This window comes from Amblyraja radiata, chromosome 15 (assembly GCF_010909765.2).
Source record: "Amblyraja radiata isolate CabotCenter1 chromosome 15, sAmbRad1.1.pri, whole genome shotgun sequence".
Classification (NCBI taxonomy): domain Eukaryota; kingdom Metazoa; phylum Chordata; class Chondrichthyes; order Rajiformes; family Rajidae; genus Amblyraja; species Amblyraja radiata.
The window spans coordinates 30,294,397-30,310,236 of record NC_045970.1 but is presented as its reverse complement, the minus strand read 5'-3'; the positions used below and the strand labels follow the sequence as shown (position 1 = coordinate 30,310,236).

Below are 15,840 nucleotides of genomic sequence, written 5' to 3'. Positions count from 1 at the left end.
GCTAATTGAAGTTCAGAAAAAGCCCAATGCGCTTGATGGCCAGGAAGTAGGAACATTCAGATGGATGTTTTTCCTGAAACTTTTGATTAATCAAAAAATAACTGTCTAGCAATTTGTGCTTGGTCACGGTAAGGCCCTGACAACATAATCACTGTGCATTGCATGCTGCTACACTTGTCAATGGTACTAAATTTCAGAGGTTTAATACAGTACTCAGTTGCACCTATATTGCACATTCAGCAATGGCGAACAAAGATAAATCTCACCCTTTCACCGCCGCACCCCCATCCCCCATCCCACTGCCAATCTATTGGGCTGGATGATCATTCTTGGACCAGGCCTTAATTTGATCTCCATATTTACACTAATCCATTGCCTTCATTGCAGGGCATGTGGGCGGCACGATGGCGCAACAGTAGAGTTGCTGCCTTACAGCACCAGAGACCCAGGTTCGATCCAGACTACGTGCGTTGTCTGTACAGAGTTTGTATGTTCTCCCCGTGACCTGTGTGGGTTTTCTCCGGGTGCTATAGTTTCCTCCCACACTCCCAAGGCGTACACGTTTGTAGGTTAATTGGTTTGGTAAAATTGTAAATTGTCCCTAATGTGTGAGTTAATGTTCAGGGATCCCAATGTTAGTGTGCGGGGATCGCTGGTTAGAGCGGATTCGATGGGCCAAAGAGCCTGTTTTTACGTTGTATCTCTAAACTAAACTAAACTAAAAAACTAAATGTGAAAGAGAATAGACAGTTAAGCGGAAAAATGGGGCTAAGCAGAATGTTCTCTTTCATTCGAGACAAGTGGCTTCCTTTTACTCTGTGAGAAAATATGAAATAGGCAAAAGTTCTAAATAAAATTGAGGCTTTGCTGTTGTGGCCATCTAATGAAATGGAGAGATCCACTCGCAGTGGAAGATGTCAGGCAGCAGTAATGAGGAATTGCTTCTGAGTCCTTAGCTGGTCTTCACTGCTGTCAAAGGCCTTTTTCAAATGTTTCCAAATATCTCCAACTTAAAAAATTTAAAGATAGCAAAGAACATAAATGTATTTCAAACTCATTTACCTGGTTTAAAATAATTAAGAATATTAATATTAGTTAAAATGAAGTTAACATGACCACCTTACCTTCACTTATCGATTCCATCCTGGTTGGTGACCACTACTTGGTAGAATACCATGCACCATGGCACATGTGATCCAACCCCGCAGCTCAGCACTGTCCAGGAGCTGATCTCATGTGCATTCTTTATTATTGGGAAGTCAGAGAAGAGTTAAACAGCAGAGGGTTGATGGCCCAGTAGGGACTTCACAGGGAGCTGCTGCCCACAGTGAAACAGGACCAGGCCCATTGTTTCTTCCTTCATCTGCATCTGGGTTGTTCAATATCCCAGCGTCTCCTAGCAAGAACCCCATGGTTATCTTCTGGCATCCCCTATACTGGCTTAGACATGGGTGACCAACCATTCACAGTTGCATGATGCCTTGGCCACAGGCGCTCAAGGTCAGCCCTTCGAAATGTTCAGGCGAACCCTTGACCCTGCCCATTTGAAACAGCCTAGATGCTGCTTAAAATGAGCAAACCAGATGGATCTCGGGAGGCTGCTCAAAAAGTAGTCCAGCAAACCTATAGACTAGCAAAAAATAAATCGCTGAAGGCACTCGACAGGTCAAGGAGCATCTGTGAGGGCAAAGAAATGGTCAATGTTTCAGGTCAAGACCCTGCATCAGGAGAAAAGAACAAGGGCGGCACGGTGGCGCATTGGTAGAGTTGCTGCCTTACAGCGCCAGAGATCTGGGTTCCATCCTGACTACAAATGCGTGTCTGTTCAGAGTTTGTACATTCTCTCCGTGACCTGCGTGGGATCTCTGGTTTCCAACCACACTCCAAAGTTGTAAAGGTTTGTAGGTTAATCAACGGTAAAATTGTAAATTGTCCCTCGTGTGCGTAGGATAGTGTTAGTGTGCGGGGATCGCTGGTCAGCATGGACTTGGTGGGCCGAAGGGCCTGTTTCAACGCTGTATCGCTGAACTAAACTAAAAAAAAGCTAATGTAAATGTTGATTTCTTACATGAAAAGATTGGGAAATCAAATGAGAAGTGGAAAATGACTTTGCTTCCAAATAAATGTTTATATCTAATGAAGTGCTATCATATTTGGACAGTTGAACAGTTCAAACCATGGCTTTTCGTTGATGTAGTCAGTCCATTTAGCCCGTGCAGATGTGCACGCTGGTATGAATCCACAGCGATAGACGCAGTGAATCCACAAATAACATGTGTGCATGCTCACTAAATACACCAGAGCCTAATCTCCAAACATCTTGAACTTCCTTACCATTGGACCAAGAATTCATTTTGTCACGACTGCAGAGTTGATGATGTGCGACAGCCCACCTACATTAGCAGAGATGGGACAAGGACATCTTTCACTCCCAACAATAGAGTTTCAGAGGCTTCATGAGCAACCCCAACAACCCACCCACCAACTCCATAAAGGACCACCTAGCCCACACATGGCTGATCACACATGGGACTGTTTGGCCATCTGAGATCCCACTGAACTGCAAACGTCATTGTTAATCTCAAGGGACAAAAAAAGAAGTAAAGCAATCAGGACTCACTGTTGGAGGAATTATCCCAACTTCCGAATTGAACTTTTCAGCAATTAAACAAAATGCTGGAGAGTTAATCAAAGATTAGGACTTTTACGTTTCAATTTGCTGACTGTGAACTAAGGAAAGTTTACCCACTTGACTTCCTTGGACAATGTTGTATGTTTTGGATCCCAGATAATCCCATTAAGTAACGTCTGAATCTAATGAGGAGGGGCAAATTTATAGTTGCGGAGATGTTTCTTTGAGGCCAGCAGTCAGCACAGCTGAACCAATACAGATGCTAAAAGTCAAAGGGCTTCATACATAATTTGTATGTATGAAAGTGACTCACATATTATTTCTTGGAAATATGTATGTATTGCTTAATCGTGTAAATCATTTGTCTTTAAATTATAAACTTACTTAAAATCCAAAATATGGTTTCCTGTTTTTATGAGAGAAAATCTCTGGGGAAATCACAGGATAGATTCAGCAATATAACCTTTTACTGGAAATGTATGTCTTTGTTATTGTAACAGACCTTCAGAGAACCTCTGTGCATATTCTTTATTATAATATTGCAAACAGTAACTAATTGTCTATGGGCAAGAAAATACTTTGCCCAGATTAGTAAAATAAAATTAAAAATTGTCCGAAATATCCATTTATTCATAAGGAAGATTTCATTTTGTTTAGAGTTGTAAATTAATGCTCAGATATTTTGTTTTATTACAATCTTAAATACTTATGCTAACATCATGTACATATCAACACATCATATTTTCATATATTATTATGATTTTAATGCTAAAGTCCACCAATTAAAATAATTATTATTTAAATGCTTAAGCATTTTAAAATTATGAATAAACTCGGTTTATTACCCCAACCACAAAAACCGAATAGTTGGCCTTGGCTTCAGGTCACTCTAAATTTCTTCTGCTTGTCACCACTGATCCACGTGCTGACCTGTCTGTAACAAAATGCTATCCTGTTCTGAGTTAATTTAAAAGCCATAGACATGATCGCCATACCAGTAATAATTAAAATAGACATTACCATGAAAAAATTAGGGTGCTCAGGGACAAAGTCTCCGAAGCCAATAGTAGTAATTGTAATAAAGTAGAAATAAAAAGAATCAAGATATTTCCATTTTTCCCAAATGGAAAGCATGCCTGCACCAAAAAGTAGGTATGCTATAACAACGCCTATGATGATAATGATTGGTACATCAAATTTTTCAAGTTCCTTACCCAAGCATGGAAAGAAATCGTCATCTTCAACTGGCTTTACATCTAGTTGGGGGCATGATTTACTTCTGTCTCTTCCTTTCAGCAGGAAAGATTTATGATTAAAATGTTCTTGAACAATCAATTTTTCAAATATTTCAGCATTTCTCAGCATTTCAGATTTTTTTTTAACAGAGGACTGAGTTTTCAATAAGACATTTATGCTCATTGGTGTTATGGTGGCATGTGAGCCATTTTTAAAAATTATCAATCTTGTTGCAGGTCTTTCTTCTGATTTGCTGAAGCTTTGTTTGAATGAAGACCACCTTGATGGTGTGGCTGAGGGTAGTGGTGAAATGTTCTTTGGTGCCCGCTTTCTTATCTTGTTGTAAATTTTGGAGAGCAAAGCTGCCAACATGTCTCCAACATCTGTGATGACCAAGAGCATAATGGGGATGCCAAATGTTGCATAAAACATGCAGGCAATTTTTCCTCCTATCGTTAAAGGAGCGAGATGGCCATAACCTAAAATTAAGAAGAAATATGTTATTAAGGACCAACAAGAGAGTAATTAGCATGACCTGCGAAAAGGTTTTTTTTTCTTTTTTTTTTCCGACCTGTGAAAAGTTATTCAAACCACCATGTCTCTGAGGTTTTGTTTATAAGTTTATGATCTATGTGCAGAATTAGGCCATTCGGCCCATCAAGTCTACTCCAGCATTCAATCATGGCTGATCTATCTTACAACCGCATTCTCTTGCATTCTCCCCATAACCCCTGACAGTTGTACTAATCAAGAATCTATCAATCCCCACCTTAAAAATATCCATTGACTTGGTCTCCACAACTTCGGTTGCAATGAATTCCACAGATTCACCATCCTCTGACTAGAGAAATTCCTCCTCATCTGCTTTCTAAAGGTATGCCCTTTTATTCTGAGCCTATGGCTTCTGGTCCTAGACTCTCACACTAAGGAAAACATCTTCTGCACGTCAACTCTATCCAGGCCAGGTTTAATTCTAAGTTCTGCTATCTGCTGGTCTCTGCTGTTCCAGGCATAGACGGTACTGAGACATATTCAGGGACATAAATTGTTGTGACCAGCATCAATTCCAGAGTATGAAAATTCCCTTTGGTATTTCAAACCCGCATGGGAAGAAATTGCACTGTAGCCCATTCTTTCTCTCCAGAGATTCTGTCTGTCCTACAGAGTTACCCCAGCATTTTGTGTCTATCTTCAGTGTAAACCAGCATCTGCAGTTCCTTCCTACTCACTTCAGTTTTATCTGGGTCCTTAATGCCGCAGTCAGTCAAATGCTGCCTTGACATCAAGGACGGTGTAAGGAGAGGATTAGATTATAATACATTGAGTAACGATTCCTTGGAAAGAAAGGGTTAAAGGGATGGTATAGGAAATAGGGAGTGACTAGAGAATGACTAATGAACAGAAATGTAAACATTCTGTAGTGACCTTTAGTGACTTTGTGTGGACATAGTGCAGATGTGTCCTGCACCAAATCACTAATTGCTGATAAATGTTTCAGCCAGGAGCGAAGTTGATAAATTAAAGAGTAACATCTGAGGTGCTGGTTTTGCACTACGCAAGGGTATAACTCAGCCTTCGTAGGCACTCAGTAGTTGGAACTTCATCTTCACACTGGGTTGTGATCGGTGCCAGAGGAAAACTGCGAGCCATGCAGTGGACAGAGATGTCTGTCACTGACTGAAGGTCCGCCGGCCTTTGTTAAGTACAGATGATTTGTCCAAAATAAAGCTGATACATTGTGTGTGTGGTCTCTGATTCCTAAACCAAATAGTCACAGTCAAAACAACTAGAAGAAATTAGTCTAGAGACTAATAGTTGATAGGAATGTGATTAATAACATGTGGTTCGTTTATAAAAATGGGGCGGCACAGTGAGTGGCTCAGCAGTAGAGTTGCTGCCTTACAGTGCCAGAGACCCTAGTTTGATCCTGACTAAAGGTGCTGTCCGTACAAAATTTGTACATTCTCCCTGTGACCACGTGGGCTTGCTCCGGGTGCTCTGGTTTCCTCCCACACTCCAAAGACATATACAAATGCACTGCACTTGCTTACAACAGAACTTCATCATCACCAAAAATGTTAAGCAGCATTTGCATGGAAATAGCAGAATCCACAGGTTCCCCTCTGTCCTGAATGTGAGATATATTCCCTTACGTTCCTCTTCACTGGACCTAAAGACCTAAATCCTGCAACTCTTTACTTTACAGAACTGTCCTTGTCCCTTCAACAACTCTAATAACTCAAGTTGGAGCTCATTATGACATTCTCAAAGGCTGTTACATATGGGCAATCTAAGCTGCTTTTACCAATCCCACGCACATCCTGAGAGGTTAACAAACAAAAAATAAAATGCACCCCTAGTTCAGTACTTTAGCAAACTGCTAATAGCAGTAATGGCACATTTACTTTAGAAGAACTGACTTACGGCAGTTGTATCCACAGAATTGGCTGGCACACCAAATGGATGATTCCTTCTGCAGCCAAATACGTGCTTAAAACAAAATGGCTCTTGAGTACTTGTATTGATAATGATGAATAGATAATGAGAAAGGTTTGATTTTATTGGCCACAATAGCAGAGGCCATTCCATTTTTGATAACTTAAAAAACTTCTAAAGAGCCTGATAAATAGTTGATCAATTCACTGAGTAATGGAACATGTCACTGATCTTCAATCATCATTAAATATTAATTAGAAAATTGACTTATTTTTGTTGATTTCTTTCATAATGAATAAATGTAGGCACTATGTGTGAAGCACAAATTGTTAGTTCATTAGGACCAGTTATCATAATGGCCACCATGCCTATAAATCTGAAGAAATTCGATTTTTTGATTATGGTTGCAAAGGTGAGTATCCTTTTCCCCTGACTACTATTTTAAAAGAGCTAATAAGCTGACCAAAGTTAACATTAGCTCTTCTATTGAAACAGTTGACAAAGGAATTTCACATGATATTTCCATGTAATATTTGAAGAAACTATTCTTAAATTGTATGGGATTGCTGCTGCTTCCCCTCGGCTAATGCTGCTATGAAATGAAAATGTGGATTTTAACTACATGATTTATTATTAAACTATGCCTTTTTTTAAATTCTATTCTGAAATTAGTCAAATAAGTCAATTTTGGGTGGCTGCAGAGATTTGACTACTGACCTTCATCAATGTTTTACAAATGTGGTTAGAATATAGTCTCCAATAGAATACAAGGAAATGTATGCATTTTGGGCAGGACAGTACAAAACAGGCAGCAGTGTCTCTAGTGTACATTATTCTCCACATCTGACAATCAACTCCTTTATCTTCAATAGTACTGAATATAACATAAGCCCTCATTTTATTTAAATGCTCAACAAAAATGTATCAGCCTTCATCGCCACCACAGGAAGCATGTTCCAGGCACTCACCACTCTATGTAAAAAACCTATCTCTCTTACTATAAAGCTATCCCATACAATGTGTATGTTATCTTCCAACCCATTATATCTTTGGTTAGTAAAAATCTATCTGTCCCACATTTAAAACTTAATATCAGTTTTCATTTGTGGATGAGAGAACAGAGACATGTTGTGAAACTCTAAAAATAGCTGAGAAACAGAAACATTGAAGATGGGCATACAGGATGATGAGATGATTAGATAAGAATAAATCCAGGAACACAGAATTGATAGAGGGCATAAAAATAAGAAATAATTGAGAAATAGAGAGATACCATGCAACCAGGATGAAAGATGCAGCTGCGATGGAAAACTATAATTGCCATATTCAATCTTGCAACCGGATGAATGATAGATTAAGAGAGGAAATATATAAGACATAAGATATCTCAAAAATAGATCAAAAATAGAAGGACAATGAGGTCTGCACAAAGTCTATTATATTCAGCCCTATTCTAAAATGATGATTGAAGGAAAGTCATTTTTGTGGTTAACATTCCTGTGCTGTGATTTTTTTTCTATTACTCGTTTCTGCATAAAAGTCTGAATGTGCTTCACTAAAGAAACTACATTTACAGTTTCCAGATTGAGGGGTGACTATAAATCCCATCAAACAAAAAGAGATAGGAAGCAAGGGGCATTCTTAATGAGCAAAACACGAAGTGCTGGAGGAACTCGGCTGGTCAAGCTGGATAGACAATATTTCAGGTCAGGACCCTTCTTCAGACTCTCGCTTCACTGATGCTGCCTGTCCACTGAATTCCTCTAACACATTGAACCATCCTATCAACAACGAGAGAGCAGTCATGAGCTACTACCTACCTCATTGGAGACCTTCAGACTATCTTTAATCAGACTTTATTCTGCACTAAACGTTATTCCCTTTTTCATGTAAGTGTATACTGTGGATGAATCGATTGTGAGTCTTCCATTAGTCTTTCCATTGACTGGATAGCACACAACAAAAAGGTACCTCGTTACTCGTGAACATGAACTAAACTAAACTAATCATTTTTATTGAGTTTTCTCAGTAGGAGGAACAAACTGAATGGCCAGCTAAATACTCCCATGTTGCTGTTACAAGTCTGAGCAGTGGCTGCAATAAAATGCTGGGATTTGGGGAATTTATTGCTATGCGGTTCACAGATTCCGTGTCCAACTAATCAAAAAGGCTTCCAAATTCCGGATTGCTCCTTAATTAATTTATAAAACATACAGTAGGCAATGAGGAATAAACGGCAACAGGGTTCAGACTAAACTGTCTGAAGAGGACAGCAGATGGGATTGGCAATACAAATCTGAAGCCTTTCTCTTTTTAGTTTAGTTTAGTTTAGTTTAGAGAGCGCAGAAACAGGTCCTTCAGCCCACCGAGTCTGCACCGGCCAATGACTCCCCCCGTACATTAGTTCTCACCTACACACGAGGGACAATTTACAGACATCCATTAACCTACGAACCTGCACATCTTTGGAATGTGGAAAGAAATTGGAGCACCTGGAGAAAACCCAAGCATCACAAGAACGTGCAAACTCCATACAGACAGCACCCATAGTCAGGATCGAATCTAGGTCTCTGCTGCTGCACCAAAGTGCCGCGCTTTTTCCTTACAGTCTTGATGCACTGAGGCCAATTGATCTGTATAAGAAGTCTATGTTATTTTATGCCTTTCCTATAATGTCATGGGAGTAGTGATGAATTAGTATCTGCACAATACCATTACACATTGCCTGTGAATTACTGTAAGTGTTCATAATGCTACTTTAATATTTATTAGTCCAGTTAAAAAGAACCATTGCTTGAGCTTGGAAAGGCTCATTGCAGGAGAACAAACTTGCTTTTGTATTAAGTTCCTTGATCGAGGATATAGCCACATACATTCAAAAAAATATATCTGTGTTATAGGCAAACTACATTTTAAATATTTTCAGATGCAAATACTTACGTTATTCATCTGACAATGTATCCATTTGCTAAATCTTAAATGCATTAGCCTCTTTGAAAATATGGTTGAAAGAAATTTAGAATATTATTTTCATGCCAGTTATTTATAAATGCATTTTCATGGTCACCGTTTCAAATATTCTCAAACATTTAAACTACTCAAATTTGTATTTTGCTCAAGATTCCAACAAGTGCAGTTTCTTGTGTCTCCAACTAACTAAAATATGCTTAATCCCTCAGAATGTCAATATAATTTCTTAATAGTTAATGTTGCGGAGGTTGAAGTGGTCGAGAACTTTAATATTACCAGTGGTCTGTCATGGACCAACCACATTGATGTGACAACCCAGAAGACACACCAACGCCTCGACTTCCTGTGGTGACTGAGGAAATTCAGCATGTTTCCAGTGACTGCAACTTCTACAGATGAACCATAGAAGCATCCTGTCTGGTAATATAATCAAAGACTTGACCCACCCCAGTCATTCCTTCTTCTTGCTTCTCCAGTTTGACAGAAGGTACAGATGTTTGAAAGTACGCACCACCAGGCTCAGGAACAGCTTCCTCTGCTCTGTTATCAGGCTTCTGAACGGTCCTTACATAAGCTAGGGTGCTATCCAATTCACCTCTATCCCGTTGTGGACATTGGACATTGGACTTTGTCCATGGAACTGATCTACTACAATGTGCTACACTGCTGAGAATGATATCTGTACTCTGCATCTTCCCCTTTACTCTATCCATTGCACTTGAATTTGAATGTATTGCATCTGTTTGGATAGCATGCAAAACAAAACTTTTCACGATACCTTGGAACAGTGACAATAATAAATCTAAACCTAAACCTAATTTAAACTTGTTTAATAAAATGTTTTGGATCATTTTAATACATGATTTAATGATACCTAGCGCAAAGTGGTTGCTGGTACATCAGCTACCAGTTTTAATCTTTTACATTCAATTCTATTTCAATGGAATTGACTGCTGGATTGCGAGTGCAGGAGGCAACTAGTAATCCAAATCATCTCCTTACCCTGGGATTGAGGATGACCTACTTTCATTCGGATTTTGTGGGTTTGAAGTGACCCATGAGGAACTGTAGACTTTTTCTCAGATGGAACTGGACATAGCAGATGGATGAGATGGACCATTGTTTCCATCGCTAACATTGGGCCTCTGTGTTCTGATGAATGGCCTTGATTCTCAATAGCATCCTGGATATTCCTTTCCACTTTGAGCAGTCATTGGTCAGGAGTCCCAGGAATTAAGTTCAAGTTACATTTATTGTCACATGCACCAATTGGTATAGTGAAATTTGAGTTACCATACAGCCATACAATAAAAAGAAGACAATACACAATAGAGTTTAACATAAACATCCCCACACAGCAGAATCAATGTTCCCACTATGAGGGAAGGCAATAAAGTTCAGTCATCTTCCTCTTTAATGGCGAGGAATTAGTGGTGGGGTTGCGTTTTTTCAAGCAAGCTTTGAGCTCATCCTTGGCTCTTTCCCACTATGTGCCAGATAGTCTATTGGTGTGTCTGAGATAAGAATCTACTATTGTGAATGGCTTGGCCTAAACAACATACCTGACTGATTATAACTAGGGCCTCAGTGCCTTGAATATTGGCCTGGGATTGAACACTGACATTGATTTGCTTGTCCTTTCAGCAATCTAACAGTTATTTAGCATTGCAGATACATTTTTAGTTGGAGAATTTAGCATTCCAGTTCAGAACCATCCTACTTGTACGAATCATTGCACGATGCAAAGCAAAAATAAGATTACCTGTAATTTATCCTCTCTGGGTTTCATTTGCAAGCCAGAGGAGCTGACTGGTTGAAGAGCAAATGCTCCTAAGAATAATGTGGGTCTTTCTAGTCAATTAATATATCACAAAGTGCAGATCCGATGCTCCCGATGTTGGGGAAGTCCAGGACAAGGGGTCACAGCTTAAGGATAAGGGGGAAATCCTTTAAAACCGAGATGAGAAGAACTTTTTTCACACAGAGAGTGATGAATCTCTGGAACTCCCTGCCACAGAGGGTAGTCGAGGCCAGTTCATTGGCTATATTTAAGAGGGAGTTAGATGTGGGTGGCTAAGGGGATCAGAGGGTATGGAGAGAAGGCAGGTACGGGATACTGAGTTGGATGATCAGCCATGATCATATTGAATGGCGGTGCAGGCTCGAAGGGCCGAATGGCCTACTCCTGCACCTAATTTCTATGTTTCTATGTTTCTATGATCAGAAAGCTCAACAATTGCAAAATCTCCCTCCTGCTTCCCATTATAAACAATTCCAACATCTGTTTCCTTCTCCATCGGAGACAATTGTCCCTGAGTGGTCATTTATGATAAAGGTTTATCTCTGTTAGATGTGGCAAACATCAAACTGAGTTTGAGCTTAGTTCGCCTAATAAAGGAATTCATGATGCTCATGTGCAAACCTTAAAACTACAAAATGTAATAATTTTTTTGTACAGATATTATTTAGGTAGATTTAGGGTGATTAGAAAAAAAAAAACATTGCAGTATGTCCAAGGGTTCATTATGGAAGGAGTCTCCTGTTTGGGCAGCTAACCATATTAATCATTGATGTGTGTGACAGCACAGACATGTGTGAAAATAAGATATTCCATGCAGGATGTGGTATTACAGAACACAGCAGCACAAATATGTGTCCAAAAGTAAATCAATCTCAGATAGCGTCACCATTATAGCACAGTCATTGTATACACTAAATAATATTAACTCCATGCTTCAAATGTGAGTTCATGTGAAGTTGCCATTTTCTCACATTCCTTGTGCCTCGTGGAAATATAAGTTGTAGAATGTAATTACAACTTCCCTCCTACAATGATTTTCTGCAAATGTGTTATGTTTTATCTTAGATGTCCAATTTTATTTAATGATTGTCTTCCAAATCAATGCGATTGTTTATACTATTGCTTACTGAGGATATATTGGAATTTTACATTTCTCAAGCCAGCACTATTCATTCTTTGTGTACTCATAGGCACCCCCAATGTGCAATTTCTCACAATTATACTCGACTTGAAGGGGAATGGAGAGAATTTAGATCAAGAATGTAAAAAGACTCCAAACATCTAAACACCAAGAACTCTTAAGTTAGACTCCTATTCATAGACTGTAGCTTTGCCTTCAAATCCATAATCCCATCTAAACTCACCTCCAAACTCCATGGAATCAGCTCCACCCTCTGCCAACGGATCACAGAGGGCAGTGGAGGCCAAATCACTGGATGGATTTAAGAGAGAGTTAGGTAGAGCTCTAGGGGCTAGTGGAATCAAGGGATATGGGGAGAAGGCAGGCACGGGTTATTGATTGGGGACGATCAGTCATGATCACAATGAATGGCGGTGCTGGCTCGAAGGGCCGAATGGCCGCCTCCTGCACCTTTTGGCTATGTTTTTAGTTACTTTTTGACACACATATTTCAATCAGTGAGGATAGGTGGCAATACTTCCTCCACAATAACTCTCAACTCTCTGCAAGATTGTGTTCTCAGTCCCTTTCTGTACTCACTTTATTCTCACGACTGTGTGACCAAATTCAGCTCTAATTCAATCTACATGGTTGCAGGTGACAGCATTGTGTTGGCCTGAATCACAAATGGTAGCATATCTGGAGAACATGGATAGGTTTAAGAAAGAACTGCAGATGCTAGTAAAATCGAAGGTAGGCACAAAATGCTGGAGAAACTCAGCGGGTGAGGCAGCATCTATGGAGAGAAGGAATTGGCGACGTTTAGGGTGGAGACCCATCTTCAGACTGGTGTGGGGGGGGGGGGGGGTAGGACAAAGAAATAAAGTGGGCGGAGAGAGTGGGACGAGTGCAAGGACTTGGAAGGGGCGAGGAAAGGGAGAGAGAGCAAGGGCTTCCTGAAGTTAGAGAAGTCAACGTTCATACCGCTGGGGTGTAAACCTGTAAACTACCCAAGCGAAATATGAGGTGCTGTTCGTCCAATTTGCGCTGGTCCTCACTCTGACAATGGAGGAGGCCCAGGACAGAAAGGTCAGATTGGGAATGGGAGTTAAAGTGCTGAGCCACCGGGAGATCAACTTGGATAAGACGGACTGAGCGGAGGTGTTCAGCGAAACGATCGCTGAGCCTGCGCTTGGTCTCGGCAATGTAGTGTAGAACATGGATAGGTGACGTTTTGGGTCGAAGGGTCCTGACCCTACACCAACACCAAAACTGGAAATCAATATGAAATCGTCTAGAAAATGGCGCGACTATTACAAATATTACAATTGAATCAATTATGAAATGAAACATTCCATTTACAAAAAATCACAGTTTAACTTGCATCATTATTGTTGAGGTAAGTTACTCACCCACGGTTGTGAAAACGGTGCAGCAGAAAAACAGAGAACCAAGAAAGTTCCACTGGTTGTGATCTTCTTTAATATCGGACCAATAACTTTGAAAATCCTTCAATTTTTCCCTCACTTCATCTTTAAAGCACCGTTTCTTGTCTTCAATTTCAATCTCTACAAATAAATGTTCATATAAATCTCCCGAAATAACTCGCAAACACTAAGCATTTTATATTAATTATCCAAATTGATTTTTAAACAGGAATTGACATTGCGTACAATGAATTCTTGCAACTTTAATATTTCTCGTGTTTGATGAATTCATTAACGCTTTAGTGCGAATGAGTAAAACAAAGCAATCTAAAAATAATACCTTCAGTATTGTTCAAACGGGAACTGCAGATGCTGGAATTCTTGTTTGTTTCGTTCGCAATTTCCCACAGCTCATTCAAAAAAGTCTCGTAGTTCTCTGCCGACTCGTTGGTGCTTTCCAACTGCTCAAACAGAATGGCTCCTAAAACCGCGTACATTACCAGGAGGAATACCAGGAACAAGTGTGGGGAAACGATGTGCAGCGTTCTCAGTCCCCGAAGGCTGCATTTCTTCGCAGGGGTTTCCTCCAGAGCAGACATCTCACTCACACTCACACACATGAGGCCGATGTGACGACGGGCGATGCGAGCACCAGCAACGCTTCCCTGTCTTTTAAACTCATCGCCCCAGGATAGCGTGCCCCACTTAAAATAACCACTTAAAATATGGACTGTGCGGCTGGCGAATTAGCTGACTTTTAAATTCCCATGCGAGAAGCAAACAGCCTTAAGAGCAGCATTAACTTGGAAATTAATATTGATTCTTCCAGCTTTAATGAGGAGATACATTTGCGAGACGGCTGTTTTCAGGGAAGTGCGGTCAGGTGACGGTCGCGCACTTGTTTGCTTATGAGATGCAATTTTAAGTAACTGTATGAAGTTGGCGTATTCGTTGCCTAACTGACATAAATCTGTTATCAACATTTTGCAGCACCTGCTGATGTGATGGCTTCGCGCAAGAGTCAAGAGTTAATGGTGTTTTATTCTCATATGTACGAAAATGGAACAATGAAATTGTTACTTGCACCGGCAGCACAACAGATAGAGTGCAGTTGCTTGTGTGGGAAGGAACTCATCTACTGTATCCGGTGTTCTCGTTGTGGACTCCTATATATTGGCGAGATCAAGTGCAGACTGGGCGATCGTTTAGCTGAGAACCTACAACCAATCCGCCTTGGCCTACGTGATCTCGCTTTAAATCGCAGTCCATTCCCATACTGACCTTTCTGTTCTGTGCCTCCTCCACTGTCAGAATGAGGCCAAACGCAAATTGGAGGAACAGTACTTAATATTCGCTTGGGCTGCTTACAACCCAGTGGTATGAATTTTCATTTCTCTAACTTCAAGTAGCCCCGGCATTCCCTCTCTCTCGCCTAACTTCTTAGTCGTCTTGTTAGTTTTATTGTTCGTATCCCTGTTATTACCTCCTCCGCAGCCACCAATGGACCATTGTGGGTTCTGGTCATCGGTACTGGCTCTGATCTGTACCTTTTCATACATCTAGATTGCCTCTTCCCCGACTCTCAGTCCGAAGAAAGGCCTTGACCCAAAACATCACTTATTCCTTTTCTCCAGAGATGCGGCCTGACCAGCTGAGTTACTCCAGCATTATATGTACATTAACTTAATTGTTTTGAGATGTAATCTGTCGATGAGCGCTTGGGTTTGGCTGCAGACGAGAGGAACGTTCAATCTTGAGAAATTTCCGACTGTAGACAAGTTGCCTCCAATCCAGTGAGTACTTCCACTGCCACATGAGTCTCCTTAAACATGAGCTGCGAACTTCAACATGCTTGTGGTTTAATGAGACTGAATTTGCATTAAACAAAAAGACATAAAGTGCTGGACAGCGGGTCCATCTCTGGAGATGCTGCCTGAACCGCTGTTACTCCAGCACTTTGTGTGTTTTTTTGTAAATCAGCATCTGCACTTCCCTGCATCCACACTTGCATTTTTACATTGGAAGGGGAGAGAGAGAGAGAGAGAGAGAGAGAGAGAGAGAGAGAGAGAGAGTTTTTCTCAGCTCCAGCGGCTGAGAAGTTTTAAGCAGCCTTTGAAGGATCCTGTCGCTGGGAAAGGAACAGAGGCAGAGGGGCTTCATAGTCTAACTTATTGTTGGACTGTTGAAACTTTCCAATGCTTTAAAGACTCCTCCATTT

General features: G+C 40.4%; 1 protein-coding gene across 1 annotated transcript; it reads right to left on the bottom strand.

The window, feature by feature from the left end:
- Window positions 1–3,156: 3,156 nt before the first annotated feature.
- On the bottom strand, window positions 3,157–14,300 carry kcnk18 (potassium two pore domain channel subfamily K member 18). The gene is made up of 3 exons (XM_033033955.1): window positions 14,001–14,300; window positions 13,608–13,768; window positions 3,157–4,347 (listed from the first exon to the last, which is right to left on the bottom strand). Exons 1-3 carry the CDS (start codon window positions 14,240–14,242, stop codon window positions 3,512–3,514), a joined length of 1,239 nt encoding a protein of 412 aa, XP_032889846.1. The 5' UTR covers window positions 14,243–14,300; the 3' UTR covers window positions 3,157–3,511.
- Between the last annotated feature and the right edge of the window lie 1,540 nt (window positions 14,301–15,840).